The sequence below is a fragment of the Carettochelys insculpta genome, chromosome 4 (assembly GCF_033958435.1).
Source record: "Carettochelys insculpta isolate YL-2023 chromosome 4, ASM3395843v1, whole genome shotgun sequence".
Lineage (NCBI taxonomy): Eukaryota > Metazoa > Chordata > Testudines > Carettochelyidae > Carettochelys > Carettochelys insculpta.
This window is the reverse complement of record NC_134140.1, coordinates 125,126,109-125,143,097: the sequence shown is the minus strand read 5'-3', so window position 1 is coordinate 125,143,097 and position 16,989 is coordinate 125,126,109. Positions and strand designations below refer to the sequence as shown.

Genomic DNA, 16,989 nt, shown 5'->3' with positions numbered 1-16,989 from the left:
TGACTCCCATTACGCTGACCTGAGCTTTCCGCGCCCCTTGCCTGCGTTCTGGCAGGTTTCCAAGCCCACACGCACGCTCTGTTGCTTTGTCTCAGTGTATAATCACACTGGGTGTGTGCATCTCTAGCTATCTGTTTGCTGAGGAAGCACTTTCCCTCACCAATAGGCTGGCACCAGTCACACTGAACTGTGAGGAGAAAGAAGTCCCTGCCCTGCTTTGGACAGGGGGCTGGACTCGATGGCCTCCTGAGGTCTCTTCCAGTCCTAGGAGTCTATGATTCTGTGACAGAAGCCAAAGGAACAGCAACCGTGCACTTCCATTGGAAACACAGCCATAAAGAACTCAAAGCTGCAGAAAAACTTTTAGTACATCCACTGAAGAGTGGGCAAGACCAGAAAATGTATGACACCAAGGATGGCCTTGTGGGGCCTCCAGCAAGGAAAGCAGGTACTGCCAGGGGGTCTACTGTAGAAAATGGGGCCCTTGGTGCCTTCCCTGATGGAAAGAATTGTGGGTAGGGCTTTGTGAGCTTTTCCCTCTGGCTTCTACTACCAGAGGAATGAACATGAGCTATGAGTTATTGAGCCAACCAAGGGGCTTATGCTTAAGGGTGGACCGGACTCAACCATTATAAGGTTACTGACAAGTTTAAAACAGCTGCCAAACTCCTACCACCCTGTCTAGCCAGTATCTCCACAAATAAAGATAGGCAAGGGAAAGGACATAGGAAAAGGAATGTTCCATCAGCAACAAAGGAGTAGACATGTATAATACATGTCCCAAGTTCTGCTTCCTACATGGACAGCAAAGTTAAGGTCACCCATTTTCAAATGGAATTACCCTAGAAGTCTCTCTATATATCTCAGTGCCCAGATTCCAAATGGCACCGGTAACTCAGGCATCCCATTTGGAACACCTGAGCTCTCGGTATTGAAGAAAAAGGCTTTCTAAAATGTCAGAGAGGTTTTTCTAAACTGAGTTGGGCAGGATATTGGAATTTAAAATTAAGTTGCATTCCCAGTCCCTCTGGGACAAGATAAATAAGAAGTGGCTGTACTAATTCACCAAGAAAATCCAGATGCTGTGCAATGGTTTTAAGTGGATACTGTGTCCCATCTGTTGAAGCATATAGCATATCACTTGCTTTTTTAACTGGCTGATGCTAGAATTAACATCTCATTCTGTTGATTTATGGATGCCAATAACCTTTGACACAAACCTTAGAGCCTTCCACCTGTCCTTTTCAACGTGATTCTCAGGGCCTTCACTCTCATAGGAAGCCAAGTAAAGTGCTGCAATCAGAGGGAAGAAAAACATTGTAGTGATACTGGCACTTTAGGAAATGTTTTTAAAAAGAGCCTTGCAGGAAAATACAATCTCCTTTATATTACCAATCCATTAGATTATAAATCTCACAGTTCCATTACCAGGTGCACAGTCACTCAGTTATATTCAGTCAATACTACCAAGAAGTGCATGAGAACAAAGACTATCCTTGGGGGGAAAAGAAGAGCTGAGGAATCTGAAGATGCAGGAGGGCAGAAATGAACACGTGTAAAAGTCCTGAGCTCAGAGCAGCATTGCTTTGTGAACAAAAAGACAAAGTCCTAATTGATTTTATAGCAGATTCCCTTAGGTCAAAGCATCTTTAAAGGCAAAGCAAATACATACACTTTGGATTACGTAATTCTTCACAATTCTCATTTGTTCTTTTGTACATGCTTTTTTTGGTTTTCTTTTTTTAACTAGGGAAAGGGGACAAAGCTACTTTTTAGGGAACAAACCTCTTCCACAGGTCACTCTTATTCCCATTGGGACCATTGTAACCTATAGATTTACGCAAATCTAAGTGTAATGTGATCCAAGACTAAGGCTATGTCTACACGAGGCAAAGCAAGTTGACCACAGATAGGCAATTCTAGCTATGGCAATGGAATAGCTAAAAATCAACATTTCTGCACTTGGCTAACTTGGCTGTCCATACTGGGGAAGACTGACAGGAGTTTCTCCCATCGACCTCCCTTACTCCTCGCGAGAAGTACAGTGGTCGATTGCGACTCCTGAGACGTCAATTTCATGCATTCATTCTAGAGGTATGAAACTGAACCCTGGAAGAGCCACCACCCGATGGGGTGGCTCTTCCAGGGTAGCATAGGCATAGCCTTAGCTGTACCTTCAAACTATCATTTAACACAGGAAGAGACTGAACGGTATCTGGCACACAATCATATGAAAAGCAGAGCACAGTGTATTCCTTACCATCTTCACTGAAGACAGGGACAGTGAGTAAGTACTGCAGGATCTTCCGGTCCCTCTCAAATGGGCACTCCACTTGCTTCCATGTCATAAACTCACTCACTTGTTTTGCTAACTCCCAAAATTTCTAAGTGGGGAAAACAAAAACAAAACAAAAAACAAAAAAACCTATGAATTTTCTGTAATCTGCTGGATTAAACCTTGAAAACCTAATCTGGCGTTGCAGTAGGCTAACTTCCAGACAGACTTTCAAGCAGTCACACTACAGGTGGAAAATGTAAATTTCTGATGCCTTGGCAAATTCAAATATTTATTCTGTGTGTCCAACTGAGACAAAACACATATCAACATTTTTTGCAGAATGAAAAGTGTTAGGTAAAGCCAATTTGGATGGGCTGGATGTTTCAGTTTGACATTTTTGACTCACACTCAACATTTTAATGTTCCCAAATTCAAAGTCTGGTTTTCCTACAAGTAGGAAGTATTCATGCAGAGCATTAATACAAAAAAAAAAAACAACCACACACTATAATGTATACACTTGCATACCACACCGAGAATTTAAAAAAGCAAAAAACCACAAAAGGCTGACTTGTACCATGTAGCTAATAAAACACCCCAGTAAGCAATAGATTGTAACAACTAAAGATAGCCAGGGACTAGAATTTTCATTCCATAGGAAATTCTGAGGTTGCAAAAAGTTAGTTCCAATTTGGAAGAAATGCTGATACATCAGTATTTCCTGCAAAACAAACTTCTGACTTCTAATATATTAAAAACACAGAAAATTAATACTTCACCTTAGATAAATGAACTGAAACTATCAAAACAGATAATTGTGACTTTCCCACCATCTCCACCTAAAAATTGGCAACACTGATGCAGTTCTGCAAAAGTGTTTTGGTTTTGACATTTTTTTAAATAGAAAAGCATTCCACCAAGTTTTTTGACTATCTCTAGTAATAACCGGTCAATATACTAACTGTGGGTCTAATTTTATCCCCAGTAAAACCAGAATCAAGAAATGGGCTATGTTTTCTTTTCAGGGAATTAAGTAACATCAAAGTCTAAATAAAAGTTCTACTCACTTCAAAATTGACATGGCCATTTGGAAGGCGATTGGCACAGCCCTCGTTGAGAAAGTAAATGTCTTTGATTAAGAGGCTGAAGAAAGGTATCACGATCTAAAGAAAGAACAAGATTTCACCAATCACTGACACCGAATAGTATTGCATGATTGGAAAATCAAATCACTTTATAAAAACTGCAAAGTCTTCAGCTCTTCCTTACATCTTGAAGTAAAGATAGTTATCGCTGCACTCAGTCTAGTCTTTTTAGTTTCAGCTCGCTTCTACCTCTTCTTTGTCCCCAACTCCTCCCATCCCTCCTTGTCTCTCAAAATCCTTTAATTGCAATTTCTGAGAGCACAAATCTGTGTATTTTCATGGCCATTCTTGTCAGCGGAGGTCAAAACGTATATTCGCTACCTCAGGAGTGACAGCTGTCTGCCTAATTTACTCCATTTCTATTGTAATGGCCCTCACTAGTTTGACCTTTCCTCACAGGTGCTTGCTGACTCCAGAATATACATTCAGAGGTACCCACTTGTCTGTGAATTATAACCAGGTGCTGAACGTTAATGCTCAAGTCAGGATGCTGTGGAGAGCTGCAAAAAGTATCAACAGCAATAACCCAAAGGGCTGTTGGTAATGCTTCAACATGGAGATAATTTCTGTAACTGAAGAGGAACAATTTTTCCTGTAGACTCTGCTCTATGCCCTTCAATGTCCTTTCAAGCACGAGCAAGTAATAATGGTTTTAATTTGCAGCAATAAATCAAGATATATTTGGGCTTGTCACATAACAGCCCTTTCCAGTCCTATATTTCCATCCTTTTATAAAGGCTCCTCTTGCCAACCCAGATAGGAACATATGACTCCGTTTCAGTCAACAGTTAATAAAAACAGTGCTAGTCAGAAATCTATCAGAAGGATTTCCTGACAGAAAATGCAGTTCCTGCAAAAAAAAAACAACAAACAAAAAAAAAAAACCACAAACCAAACGCAAATTTTCTTGGGAAAACTGAATAGACTTACTTGGTTTTGAGTCAGTTTGATCCAAATCGGAACACTTGGTAAAACTGACCCATAATGTTCAGGTCTGAAATAATTCATATTCTGCTATGCGGCTCAGTTTCATTGCTATGGATTGGGCGCCACGAAAGGCTAAATCTCCCATAATACAGAACAGATTTCCTTATGACCAAGATTTCCACGACACAGCATGGGAGTCACAAGACTGGATACATCAAAGGAGACATAGGTTTGTCAAGGGACTGCAGCTCTCGTGAATCGTTTCTGCTAAACAAATTGTGAACTATTTGGTCCCAATGTGGGATAAAAACGAATGTTGGAAAATTTAGACTTCCCAAATTTCACTCAGGTCTACAAAAAAAAATAAATAAAAATATGGCAACAAAGGGCCCTCTTGTCCTTCTCCAGTCTTATGCCTCTCCCTTTGGTGCAGGGCTTAGGCTGCCCTACCTCTGCTGTTCAGGCTGGCCGGCCAGCCTCTTTCCCTCCCCTAGTCACAGCCAGGGCTGTCAGCCTTGCTGTGGGGTGGGGGAGGGGAGCCTAGGCACTCTTCCCTCCCCAGCTTTCTTTACCAGCACCCCCTGGTCATCTCCTTACCTCCTTCATAACTGCTCTCCAATCTCCTTTACCTCCCCTCCCCCTGCTTGCTTCACTGGGAGGGTTTTTAAACCCTTACCAGCACACCAGCAGTCTGATCAGCTGGTTCCCAATAGCTGATGGCAGTGCTTTCACCTGTGTTGCTGTCCTAGCTGCTTCCCTAGCTCAAGCTGCCAGTGTGTTTCCCCACTTCCTAACCGGGCCTGCCTGCCTGCCTGACCTGACCCTGTTACAATACACAGAAACAAACTCTCTGGATTCCTGAAACTGTTTCTTCCCCACAACATACACAGGATTTTACACCTTAAGATCTCACACCGTGATTTGTATTCAAACAGGTTCTCAGCTCTCAAAAGTGCAAAACTTGTGAGCGAGCAGAATGCATATGAAGTATCCTTTTTTATCGTTAAATTTATTCTGTAAGCATAAAGATGGGGTTTATTAATCCTGACATGCAGCGCCAATATTATAGAAGTTGATGAATTATTTAGTAACTTGCCCCTCCATGGATGTGAGCTGTTTGGCTCCTTTCCAAGAGGAATTTAAGGGATGCAACAAAGGTGCTGTATTAATGTATGTCCAAGTCCTGGTCATGTCTCAAAATACTGGCTCATTAGGAAGAGGTATCATTCTTTGCCTCCACTTCTAGATAACAGCATAGCTACTCTTGTGTTTCGAGAAGTATTTTTGGCCTAACTCATCTGTTATTTTAGACTATTCACATTAATGAATAGCACCTTTAGAGCTGAACTGGTAAAGGCCGTACAGAGAAGACAGCTAGAATACTACTCTTGACATCTCCAGCACATCTATGGTGTAGGACATCAGTGTTTGTGGTTTACCCTCAGCAGACTCAAACACGGGAACAGGGTAATCTTTACACAGTTCCCAACCCTCCTGCCCAGATCCTCATTTCAAAGCAATACGAAATTAAAACGGAATGATACGTAACATACTGGGGGTGATTTCTCCCCATTCTCGTTCATCTATATACTTAGTAGTAAGATTAAGCCGTTCAGATTTTATTATGCTACTGGTGACTCTGGTTCAGCAGGCTGACCCACACGCACAAAATCTGACCATGCAAAATAAGTGCCATAGAATATGGCACATGTCCATTGGTCCATCCACATGGGTTATGTCAGAAGATCCGGAGCAGTAACAGTAATCCCTTAGAGGTAAATTAGACTATTTATGGAGCTACTTAAGAATAAAATCCGATGTGATCTGAAACAGGCTGTATTTTTTGTGGGGAGTGGGGGAGGGGATGTTTTTACTAAAGCCCAAAGAATACAGTCGCAGTGCTACTAAGATGGACAGTTTGGTCCCTGCTAATACGTCTTTAAGCCAAGAGAGTCTGTGAATGGTGTACTGAGCTTTTCCTTGCAGCGGCTTTCATCCAAAAAGCCTCAGTCCAGCAGATTGTTTGCACTCTGATCCTGTTCTTTTTAGTTATTTTTGCTGCAAAGAATCTCTCGGAAATTGATCCTTTTGTCAAGCAGAGTGAAGAGGAGTTTAAAAAAACAGCAGCAGTGTAACATGCATAGTTGTGTCTGCCACTATAGGTAAAACAGAGATGGGCAAGGCAGACATTTAGATGGTATTCAAGCTTCAGTGTTGGAAGGTTTAGGAATCCTTTTCTTCATGGAATTTGTAATCAGTTTTAAACATATTAAATAAGCCATGTTTTAAAAGGGTAAGAGTAGAGGCTGTTGTGCATCCACTAGACTACTATATTATTCTTCCCATGTCTACCAGTCAGTCCTCATGGGGCACTCATTAACCCTTCTACTCTGTTTCTACCTATTCAAGACTTATATTAACATGAATCTGACTCTCCCGTTGTATATCCTGCATGCAAATAACATTCCCTCTGGGAGGAAGGCATTCCTGGAGAGCCTTCTGCCTCTAAAAGCTAAAACATTTCTTCCTCATAGTCTATCTGACTTGCTCTTAAATATCTCCAATGATGGCGATTCCATAATCTCCCGAGGCAGTTTATTCCAGTGTTTAACCACCCTGACAGTGAGGAAGTTTCTCCTAATGTCCAACCTAAACCGCCCTTGCTTCAGTGTAAGCCCGTTGCTTTTCATCCTATCCTCAGAGGCCAAGGAGAACATTTTTTCTGCCTCTTCCTTGTAATGCTCTTTTAGGTACTTGTAAACCGCTATCACGTCCCCTCTCGGTGTTCTCTTTTCTAAACTAAACAAGCCCAGTTCTTTCAGTCTCCTCTCATAGCTCATGTTCTCTAGACCTTTATCTTCTCTGGACATGAAGACAGTAACCCCTTTCAGTCAATACAAACCTGGAATGGGCTTCCAGCTGAAATCATACATTGAAAGGATCTTTATCATGAGTCCTCTAGCCACCTAAGATTTCCCATTTCTTTCCCATACCAGAGGATCAAATGTTGCTCTCAATGATTCTCCAGACAAGCCTCACGTGTGGACAGAGACTCAATGGTGGCACATATTTTAAAGGAAGCTGACTGTGGTTAGTGCCTCAGAATTTGAATCGTGTGAGAACAGCTCACCACATAGCTTAACAAGCACATTTCATCACTGTCCATGTAATTCATACGCTACCTTCTCTCTGTTGCTATGAGCCGTCAAGGACCTCTGAGCTGCTCCCCGCAGAGCGGTTCGATAATTGTAAAAATTGCTAGAAGGGTCCATCTGATGCTATAGGTGAGAAGAAATATAAAATAATGAGCTTCAGAGATTTAGTGTTAATACATGTGCAGTACTTTTCACTATAGAGGCTAGTTTTAGCAGGAAGTCTACTGAACTGCACCACAAATGTCATCTTTAAGGTACAGGTTCAAACTCTCTAATCTAGCAACAACTGTACTCTGGCAGGACTTCAATTAGCTGGATGACCACCTATAGGTGTGCCAAGTTTCCCATGGTGCCATAAAGTTTGTTTACAGCCACCAGTCCTGCCTCTCAGTGTTGTGTGCTGTTGTTTAGCTGTAATTTACCCCTAAATGTCTTCTAAGGGCCCAGTAAGCAGTGGAAGTGTTGGTAATGTGTTAGACAATATTGACCTCCTGTGATCTGGCAAATTCTCTCGTTCAGCATTGGTCAGTTCCCAAAGCTGCCAGTCTACAGAGGTTCAACCTGTACAGCTCAAACAAACAAAACAATCTACTGCTCTATTAGATCCTAACATATAGAAAGTCACTTTTACAGAAAACTCACTCAGAAATCATGCCTATGACATTTAAAAGAAGTTGCGCACCTGTACTGAGAGTCACCCTTTCTATAATATGAATTGTTTGAAAAATCTCATATGGACTGCCAATTAATTCAAGGTAGTTAACACATCCGTAAAACCACATATGACAAATTTGTACCCTAGAATGTCCACCTTACCTTCTACAAATGTGTTAAACTCTCTTGAGTTCATAAGCAGTCAATTAATTTCAAACATATAAAAAACCCCAATTCTAATGTAAACACACCCATAAGGGTTAAATTCCACTGTGCAGATTTGAAAGCAGAATTTTTCTCTATGGATTTACTCTTCCACCACAGCCATAACTCAACTGCACACCTCCTAAACTTCAAGAAGAGCTATCCAAAATTTCAAGTTCCAGTTGAAAACATTTTAACTCGTTCCAGTGGGTAAGTAGGTTTTTCAGTAAAACATATATTGAGCTGCTGGCTCTTGCAAATGCAAAAAGGGACCAGCAGGGATTATTAGAGGCTGGAAGTCAGTTGAAAGACTAAGACAGAGTTTCCACAATGGGTACGCCCTTGTAAAATTTCATGCAACATCAAGTTGGACAGGACCCATTAAAACTCCCATTCCAGAACAGTCTATTGACAGCAATGTGACACTGTATCAGTTAAACATACCTCAAGAATGTCAAATTTGGCTGTCTTGACTTTAGCCCAGGTCTTCTTTAGCCGGGAGACTGGACTCATGTTCATACCAGCTTTAATCAGAAAAAGACAATTTGACAATTTAATACAACAAAATCAGCCGAACATAAAGTAGCTAAGATGCAAAATAATTCTACTGTGAAAGAGCTACTAACAAAAGAAAGATTTTCATAGTAAAAATACCTAGAAATGGCTGTATCTACTATATCATCTAATTACAGTAAACACAAACAAACCATGTCTGATAAGGACAGGATATTAACCAAAAGTAATAAGTACAGGATATTAATTAAAAGTATCCATTATGATACTTTAGGACAGGGGTGAGCAACCCCCAGCATGGATGCTAAGAGTGGCACGCAAGCCTGTTTTCATCAGCACACAAGGTGGGAGCTCAGTCCAGCCCCTCCTTCTCTGGCAGCTTGCTCAAAGCCTTGCTGCCTGCGGATTAACAAAAGACCAGCTAATGCTACCAACCACCACCTAAAGGATAAAGCTCTGCATCTGGATTTATTTATTAATGTAGCTGTTGTAAGTGGGACTATTAGTAACTTTAAAAAAAGTGGGTGATAAGATCTGAAAAGTTACAGCATAAAAATAGAGAGCAACATATTAATCTTGTTAAAGTATGTTCAGTAAATTATCTGAATACAAGTCGAAGGGTTTCTATTACATACAATGCAATCGCCAAGCCAAGCAACATCAGCTATGTCATGCAGAACAGACATACCTCCAAGCTGGAAATTTAGGACAGGGGGCTGCCCATGCTGTATCTCATCACCCCTATGTAGCTGCAGTGAGGCTAACTGAAGGGTCACCTTTACTCTCCTTCTCAATGCAATGCCTTTGGCTATTATCTACGATGAGGCTGTCTCAGGCCCGTTGCCCAACTACTCTTGCAGCCACCAGGAATTTTGACAGATACTTCATATAGGAGTAGCTTCAACCCCAGTACTCTAAAACCTCAAGCATTACCTTTTTCCCTCCAAGTAATACCATCAATCGGGTATATCAGGAGCCTCCCAAGAAGCCTCTCCTGGGAATGGGTTTGGCGAGTATTAACTTTTTTGAAGTATGCATCAAAAATGTGAGTTAAGGACTCAAAGACTGAGTTCTCTCTCTAAGCTTCTCTTTCTAATGACATAACTGAAGGCTGCTGTAGCTCGAACTACAATACTCTTTTATAAATGTACAATATTAAAAGGCATTCATTTCCTCTCCGCAGCGTTTCCTTCCCTTCCCACCCTCCTAGGTACTACAGCCAGGGAACAGGCTTCCATATTTAAGCATCAAAATGAATATTTTTAGCCTTTAGATTAAAGCCAAGGAAAAGCTTCACTCTAAATCCCCACACTGTATACTCACAAATAATCGCCATTAAGGAGTTAAAGTTGCCGATGTTAAAACACTCCCTAGCCACGTCAATGAAATATTCTATCATTCTTGCTCTGTGCTTCTTCTTCACAGGCTGCAAGAGACAAAAAGTACAATGTAAGGGAGACCTCCCCTGGACTCCCAAAAGCGGTGAAATCAGTATTCCCTGTACGTTGTGTGTTTGGGGGAGAGTCCATTGCTGCCCAGCTGATTGGCAGAAAGCTCAAAGTTAGGTTTGTGTTTCTCCTAGTGGTGCACATTTGCACGTGCCTCAGTGCACATAAAATTTATTCTGCACACAGGTGGAAAAAAATGAATGGGAACACTGGATGAGATTGTTAATCTCTTCTGTAGATGTGGCAACTTTACTTTGTGTCCTACGAGTAAAGCAAATGGCATTCCTTAGTCGAAAAGAAAAAGTTAGGAGAGACACAAACCAAATGCGTTAAGGCTGAGGACAGTGGGTGCCTGGGGAATTATTATGAAAGATTTGTGGAAGAAGGTAACTGAAGAAGACAGAAAAAGGTTAGGGTAGAGGCTCTGGTAGACAGAAAGGGCAACATGCTGGTGGAAGTAGAGGAGACTGGAAGAAAGCCAAAGAGACAGTAATGGAGCTAACAATGCTTCATAGTTTCAAAACCAGAAAAATTGAAATTTGTTGTGTGCCAAGGAAAGGGATTTGCTCACCATGCAGATTTCTGTAGCAACTAAGTAGCTGAGTCTGTTAAACCATTCTACGTAGGCTTCCAGGTTACGAGTCTTTTTTCGGTCAGCATAGCAGCTCTGGAGAAAGGGAACACACAAACTCATTAGTATATTCTGAGAGAAGAGAGATTCCTAACCTGCAATCTGGCCACCCTGAGCTTTTTCATCCAGTCAGATATCATAAGTTATGTAGGGTAAATCACCACAGAAAACTCAGCAAATTGCAGGAAAGTGGGTCAGTGACTCAGCAGATGGCATTTCTCTGAGCCCTTGATTCAGAAAAGCACATACACAGGAACTCAATATCAACCACCTGCTTATTTCCCATGTGTTTTTCTGAATAATAACACTTAAGAACATACTTACATGCTTTGCTGACCCAAGGCGTGAGTCAGTACTAAAGCAACAACAAATAATAATGTCAGGGGAAACTATGGTGCTGGTTTTTGGATGAGAGACAAAACTCACTCCTGACCACTCCACTTGGAATGTCAATTCAAGGCCTAGCTAGCCGATCACATTCTGCCTTCTAAAAATTCTCCCTGTAACCTCAGTTACAGTTGTATACTTCTCTTCCTGTTCTGTGCTATTATGTAGTGCACTGGGACAGTTCCCACAACTCATCCCAGATGCCTGAGCAGCAGTGAGTGAAGAGATTTTCATTCTCTACAGAGAAGCATTTGAGACTCTCAGCTGGATGAAAGCTATTCTATTCTGTTTGCCACATTTATGGAGCACAAGTGATTGCAGTATAAATTACATGAGTTGGGCTCGTGAAAAATCCAGTGGTTCTCAACCATGGGTATGTGTACCCATGGGGGTACACAGAGCTCTTCCAGAGGGTACATTAATTCAGTGTTTCTCAACTTATTATAATGAATAAAAAATTGACCTATTTTATGTTGATATAATTTATTTATCCTTTTTTGCACAATCATAAATACGATGAAAAGTTTATTGCCTATAGAAAATTTCTTCCAACTAACCAGTTACAATTAGCTTGTTTAAACAAATGTGTTGCAATGGAAGAAAAAAAATGTGGGTCTGAAAATTGTAGATATTTACTTTTTCAAAAAAGGAAAAAAAAGGGAGGGGGATAATTTTATAAAAAAAGGGTGAGAAACCCTGATGTAGACCATAAGCACCTCCAGAACACAAGCAAAAGAGGTAACAGGACATTTGTCCTTGCTTTTCATTCTATAACTCAGAATTCTCTTAAGTTCATCCTGTACTGAACCTGCAAAGAGGACTGAAATTGACCCTCCTGAGTTTCTTTCAAACAGCTCTACTTCCTAAAAGGACAGAAGCAGAGTAATGGATGGGGAAAGTGAGTGATGGCAAGGTTGAAATGCATCACATCTTCACTACAGAACACAGAATGGATAGTCAAGACAGGAGAAACCATTCCCCGGGCTAGATACTCAGATAGTGCAAAAATCAGCAAAACACCACTGAAATCAATTTAAGTAAAGGGGAGGAGTTTGTCTGAACACAGACAGAATGTTGACCTGCATTTGTCTTTTAAGTGGACAAAGAGTCACACAATAAAATAAAGCCAGAAAGGGGATATTTTGAGAGTTCAACTATCAAGCATAGGTATCAGCATTAATATCTGTAGGTCAGGGTATTCTACTGATCTTCTACAGGTTGAACCTCTCTAGTCCAGCATCCTCAGAACCTGACTGGTACCGTACTAGAGAATTTGCTGATCCAATATTGTGTAGCACCATTACCAACATTTCCACTGCTTACTTGGCTCTTAGAAGACACTTAGGGGTCAGTCAGAGCTAAATAACAGCACAGAACACCTAGAGCTAGGACTGGGGGCTGGAAATAAACTTTATGGGACCACAGGAAACTTGACCGCACTCATAATACATGTGTATTCGTCCAACTAAAGTCATGCCAGAACACAGATGTTGCCAGACCAGAAAGATTCAACCTATACAATGGTTCTAGGTCCGTATAGGTTACCATTCTGGTTTCCCAACTACTCTTGTTCCCTTCCATTCACCTTGTTATTGTCCAAAGGATCCTTCTGTACAAACGCCTGGACGAATTCTTCTGGTCCAATGTAATTGAGCCTCTCCTACATTTAAAAAAAAAAATTAAACAAGCTATCATTTCCATAGCTGATTTGTATTTCAAAAGTGGGAAGAATAGAATTGTGGCTGGAAAATACATATATTAATGATCTGGCCACAACTTACCAGCTCTATGTGAGTCAGCTGCTGTGCTAACATGTAAGGGTCATTACAGACAGTGATTATGTCCCTCTGTATGGACTGAGGTTTGGTCTTCAAGACTGTCAGGCGATCTGTGGATGATGCGTTGATTTTTGCAAGTACTTCTTCGTACTGGCTAAGAGAGGCAAGTTTTCGGATCAGGCTCTGGATGATTTGCTGTACATTCTTGCGGTACATCTGCCAAGACAAGCAAAGGATATTTTCAGACTATATATGAAAGGCTACTTAATTCATGATGACACTAAGACACCTGTATTCTGATGGAGAACAATTATCAACTTAGAAACTCTCAGAACCAAATGTATCATTATAGCAACCCTTGCCACAGCAGTACACTACTTAACGCAGAGTTCTTGAGAACATTTAGTTTAAGGACTGATTGCTTTAGGGATTCAGTGGCGTCATCATCAGAGCAAGTCACAACAGAATGGGAAGGCACCTTTGACCTACAGTGTAAAATGAAACACTGTCCGTCTGGTAAAAGATTATCTCCCACTGTTTAAGTCAGCAAGGGGGGGAAAATCTAATCTGTGATTTTAAAGTGCTGCCGTTCTATGATTCTATGGGCCTAATTCTATTTTCACTGGTGTAAATCAAGACTAATCCCATGAAATTACAACTGTGTGAAAACAAAGCACAGAAGAGAATTAGGCCTATTTCCTCCCTTCATCTCCCCAGGCCTGCTTTTTCTATTGTCAAGAGGAGTTTTCACCATCAGCCTCAGTTCAAGCAAGGCTTTCGGCCTGTAGGTAGGCTCTTGCAGAGCCATTAGGAAGTTACTTTTCTATATTCAAAGACACAATCCTGAAACCATTAATGAAATGCTCAAGTGTTGAAAATCTGAAGTGCTCAAATCTGCACATGGCACACGATACGATTATTATCACCTGTTTCCTAATGTACTTGACATACTCCAAAGCTGCCACATTCAAGGATTTCTGAATTCGCCTGACTATAATCATGCTTTTAATATAATTTAAAAAAAAATAAAAAACTTTTCCACAGAGCTGGAGTCAAACACTAGACATATCTGGGTCAAACTTATTTTGGAAGTCAGTGGCGTTAAACCAGGGATGGGTTTGGCCTATTGCTTATTAAGTACGATTCAAGCACATAGCACCAGGATAAATTTACTGCTTCTGTACATTGAAATCACAGTGTTTTTTTAGGTAGAGTCTTCTAACAGACAAAAAAAATTAATAAAGGCCACATTTCCTACCATGAGCCACAAAAGCATTAATAAAGCTCTTCATTATCTGTATAACAGGGTATATATATAGAGGTGCATATACTCAAACACCTTGTTTCTAAAATTAACCTGTGTGTGCATACACAACAGAGCTTTGTGAATCATTCTGTGGCACATCTAGCATGTAATACAGTGTCACAAAGTCTGACAGAGCTTGTGACACACCCAGGCTGAGAAATCTGGGTCAGAGTGGAAGCCATGTAATAGTCAGTGGCTTAACCCCAAAGGCAGATTAAGAACAGGTGGAGCCCTGGGACAACACAGTCACAATGCTCCCCCCCAAATATATTAAAATATGACTGTAACATCATTATTTATGCTTAGTATTACTCATGGTGCATAATAAAACTATGCAAAATCTATCCTGGATGCAAGGTGTCCCCCCTTTCCCAAGAATCCCACCTCCTACTGCATTATTGTTGCATCAGAGTAGAACAAAAATGAGCAGCACTCAAAAAAAAATCACAGCAAGAGGTTTGTGTAGGAATAGGCATTGTTCCAGTTCAAACGTCAGAAAGCCTCTATGGTCTTAGGTCTCCCTCAGCTCTGGGGCTCCTCTCCCCCACATCAGAGAGGTGGTGGCCAAGTCTAACACCCAGCTGGGTCAGTTTGTGATGGATGCTCTCAGCTTCAGCATCTTTTAGATGCTTATGATGTAGAGGGGGTGCTTTTTAAAAGACATCCTCAGAAATCCCTAGGCCAAGAGGAGTTATCACGGAAATAGAGCCAGATAATCGGATTCCACTTCAGAATTCATGTTGTGGGACCTGCTGGCACAATTGATTTTTATATATGGCTGGTGCCGCATCACTGGTTGTGACCCAAGATGAAACATCTGGTGAACACATTACAGCAGATGGATCTTCTGGCCATATGTAGTTTATCCCACTGATTATCGTTACCCTAATCTTAAATGTCTTTCAAACAATAACATTCATAAGAATTCCTCTGCAACCATAGGCTGCTCCAGCTCAGTCAGGCACTCAAAGAGGTGCATTGCTTTTTGTACAAGAGTCATCCCATTGACATTGACAGGACTTTTGCACATGCCTAAATACTTTGCTGAGTGGGGACAACTATTTAATGTGCAAGATCTGTTGCTTCATCTCTTACAACTGCATGATGCGTTCTATAGACTTCTCTTAAACCATGGAAAATATAGGCTTGAACCAGAAACATAACTTGAAAAAACAAACTCTAAGCTACTCTGAGAGGCAGAGACAAAAGACAGATATCAGAACATCCAGTCCATCTCCCTGCCAGGAGGGGATTTCTCCCTACTGCATTTTGGCACATTTTTTGTCTAGTCTAATTTTAAACGTAGCTTGTATGTATGACTGAACAGGTGCATTAATGTGCATTAACAGGTGTGTTGTGAACAAGACACAAGAAGTCATTCTTCCGCTCTACGCTGCGCTGGTTAGGCCTCAGCTGGAGTATTGTGTCCAGTTCTGGGCACTGCAGTTCAAGAAAGATGTGGAGAAATTAGAGAGGGTCCGGAAAAGTGCGACAAGAATGATTAAAGGTCTAGAGCAGGCGTGTCCGGCCCGCGGGCCGCATACAGCCCTGGACAGCTAGTAATGCGGCCCCACAAGATCGTAAACTTTTAACATTATTATGTGATTTGTATACATTAACTATATTATATATTTTATATGCGGCCCAAGACAATTCCTCTTCACTCAATCCGGACCAAGCAAGCCAAAAGGTTGGACAACCATGGTCTAGAGAATGTGACCTGTGAAGAAAGGCTGAAGGAATTGGGCTAGTTTAGTTTGGAAAAGAGAAGATTGAGGGGTGACACAATAGTGGTTTTCAGGTATCTAAAAGGGTGGCATAAGGAGGAGGGAAAAAATTTGTTCTTTTTGGCCTCTGAGGATAGAACAAGAGGCAATGGACTTAAACTGCAGCAAGGGAGGTTTAGGTTGGACATTAGGAAAAAGTTCCTAACTGTCAGGGTGATCAAACAGTGGAATAAATTGCCAAGGGAGGTTGTGGAATCTCCATCGCTGGAGATATTTAAGAACAGGTTAGATAGATGTCTGTCAGGGATGGTTTAGACAGTACTTGGTCCTGCCATTGGGGTAGGGGGCCGGTCAAGGTACCTTCCAGTCCTAGTATTCTATGATTCTATGACTTCCCTGGAGAGCTTATTTCACATACTAATACAGCTCACTGCCAGAAACCCTGTCTAAAATTCTACCCGTCCCAATCTTAATTTCACCATCTTCTTCAACTTTCACCAACATCAGAATAGCCACACTAGGTCAGACCAAAGGTCCATCTAGTCCAGTATTCTGCCTTCTGATGCCGCAGAGGAGTGAACCAGGTAATCAAAGCGATCCCTCTCTCGCCTCTAACAAACAGAGGCTAGGGATATCATTCCTGCCCATCCTGTCTAATAGCCATTGATAGCCCTAATCTTCATCAATTTATCTAGTTCTTTTTTGAACCCTGTTAAAGTCCTGGTCTTCACAACACCAAAGGAATGCCTTACACCATCCAAAATAATTCCCCTCCCTCTTTGATTTTATGCCCTTCAAATGCTAACCAAAATTATACATATTCACCAACCAGTTAC

The 16,989-nt window shown here is 41.2% G+C and overlaps 1 protein-coding gene across 3 annotated transcripts in view; it reads right to left on the bottom strand.

Moving 5' to 3' along the window:
- Positions 1 to 16,989, bottom strand: part of RASGEF1B (RasGEF domain family member 1B) — a 321,568-nt gene that overhangs the window by 1,399 nt on the left and 303,180 nt on the right. For all 3 annotated transcript variants that reach the window (XM_074993742.1, XM_074993744.1, XM_074993743.1), the window contains 9 exons: positions 13,124 to 13,336; positions 12,928 to 13,002; positions 10,896 to 10,991; positions 10,200 to 10,302; positions 8,808 to 8,887; positions 7,533 to 7,628; positions 3,346 to 3,441; positions 2,261 to 2,384; positions 1,221 to 1,293 (listed from right to left, as the gene is read on the bottom strand). In XM_074993742.1, coding sequence (XP_074849843.1) covers positions 1,221 to 1,293; positions 2,261 to 2,384; positions 3,346 to 3,441; positions 7,533 to 7,628; positions 8,808 to 8,887; positions 10,200 to 10,302; positions 10,896 to 10,991; positions 12,928 to 13,002; positions 13,124 to 13,336 — 956 coding nt within the window. The remainder of the gene's footprint in view (positions 1 to 1,220; positions 1,294 to 2,260; positions 2,385 to 3,345; positions 3,442 to 7,532; positions 7,629 to 8,807; positions 8,888 to 10,199; positions 10,303 to 10,895; positions 10,992 to 12,927; positions 13,003 to 13,123; positions 13,337 to 16,989) is intronic.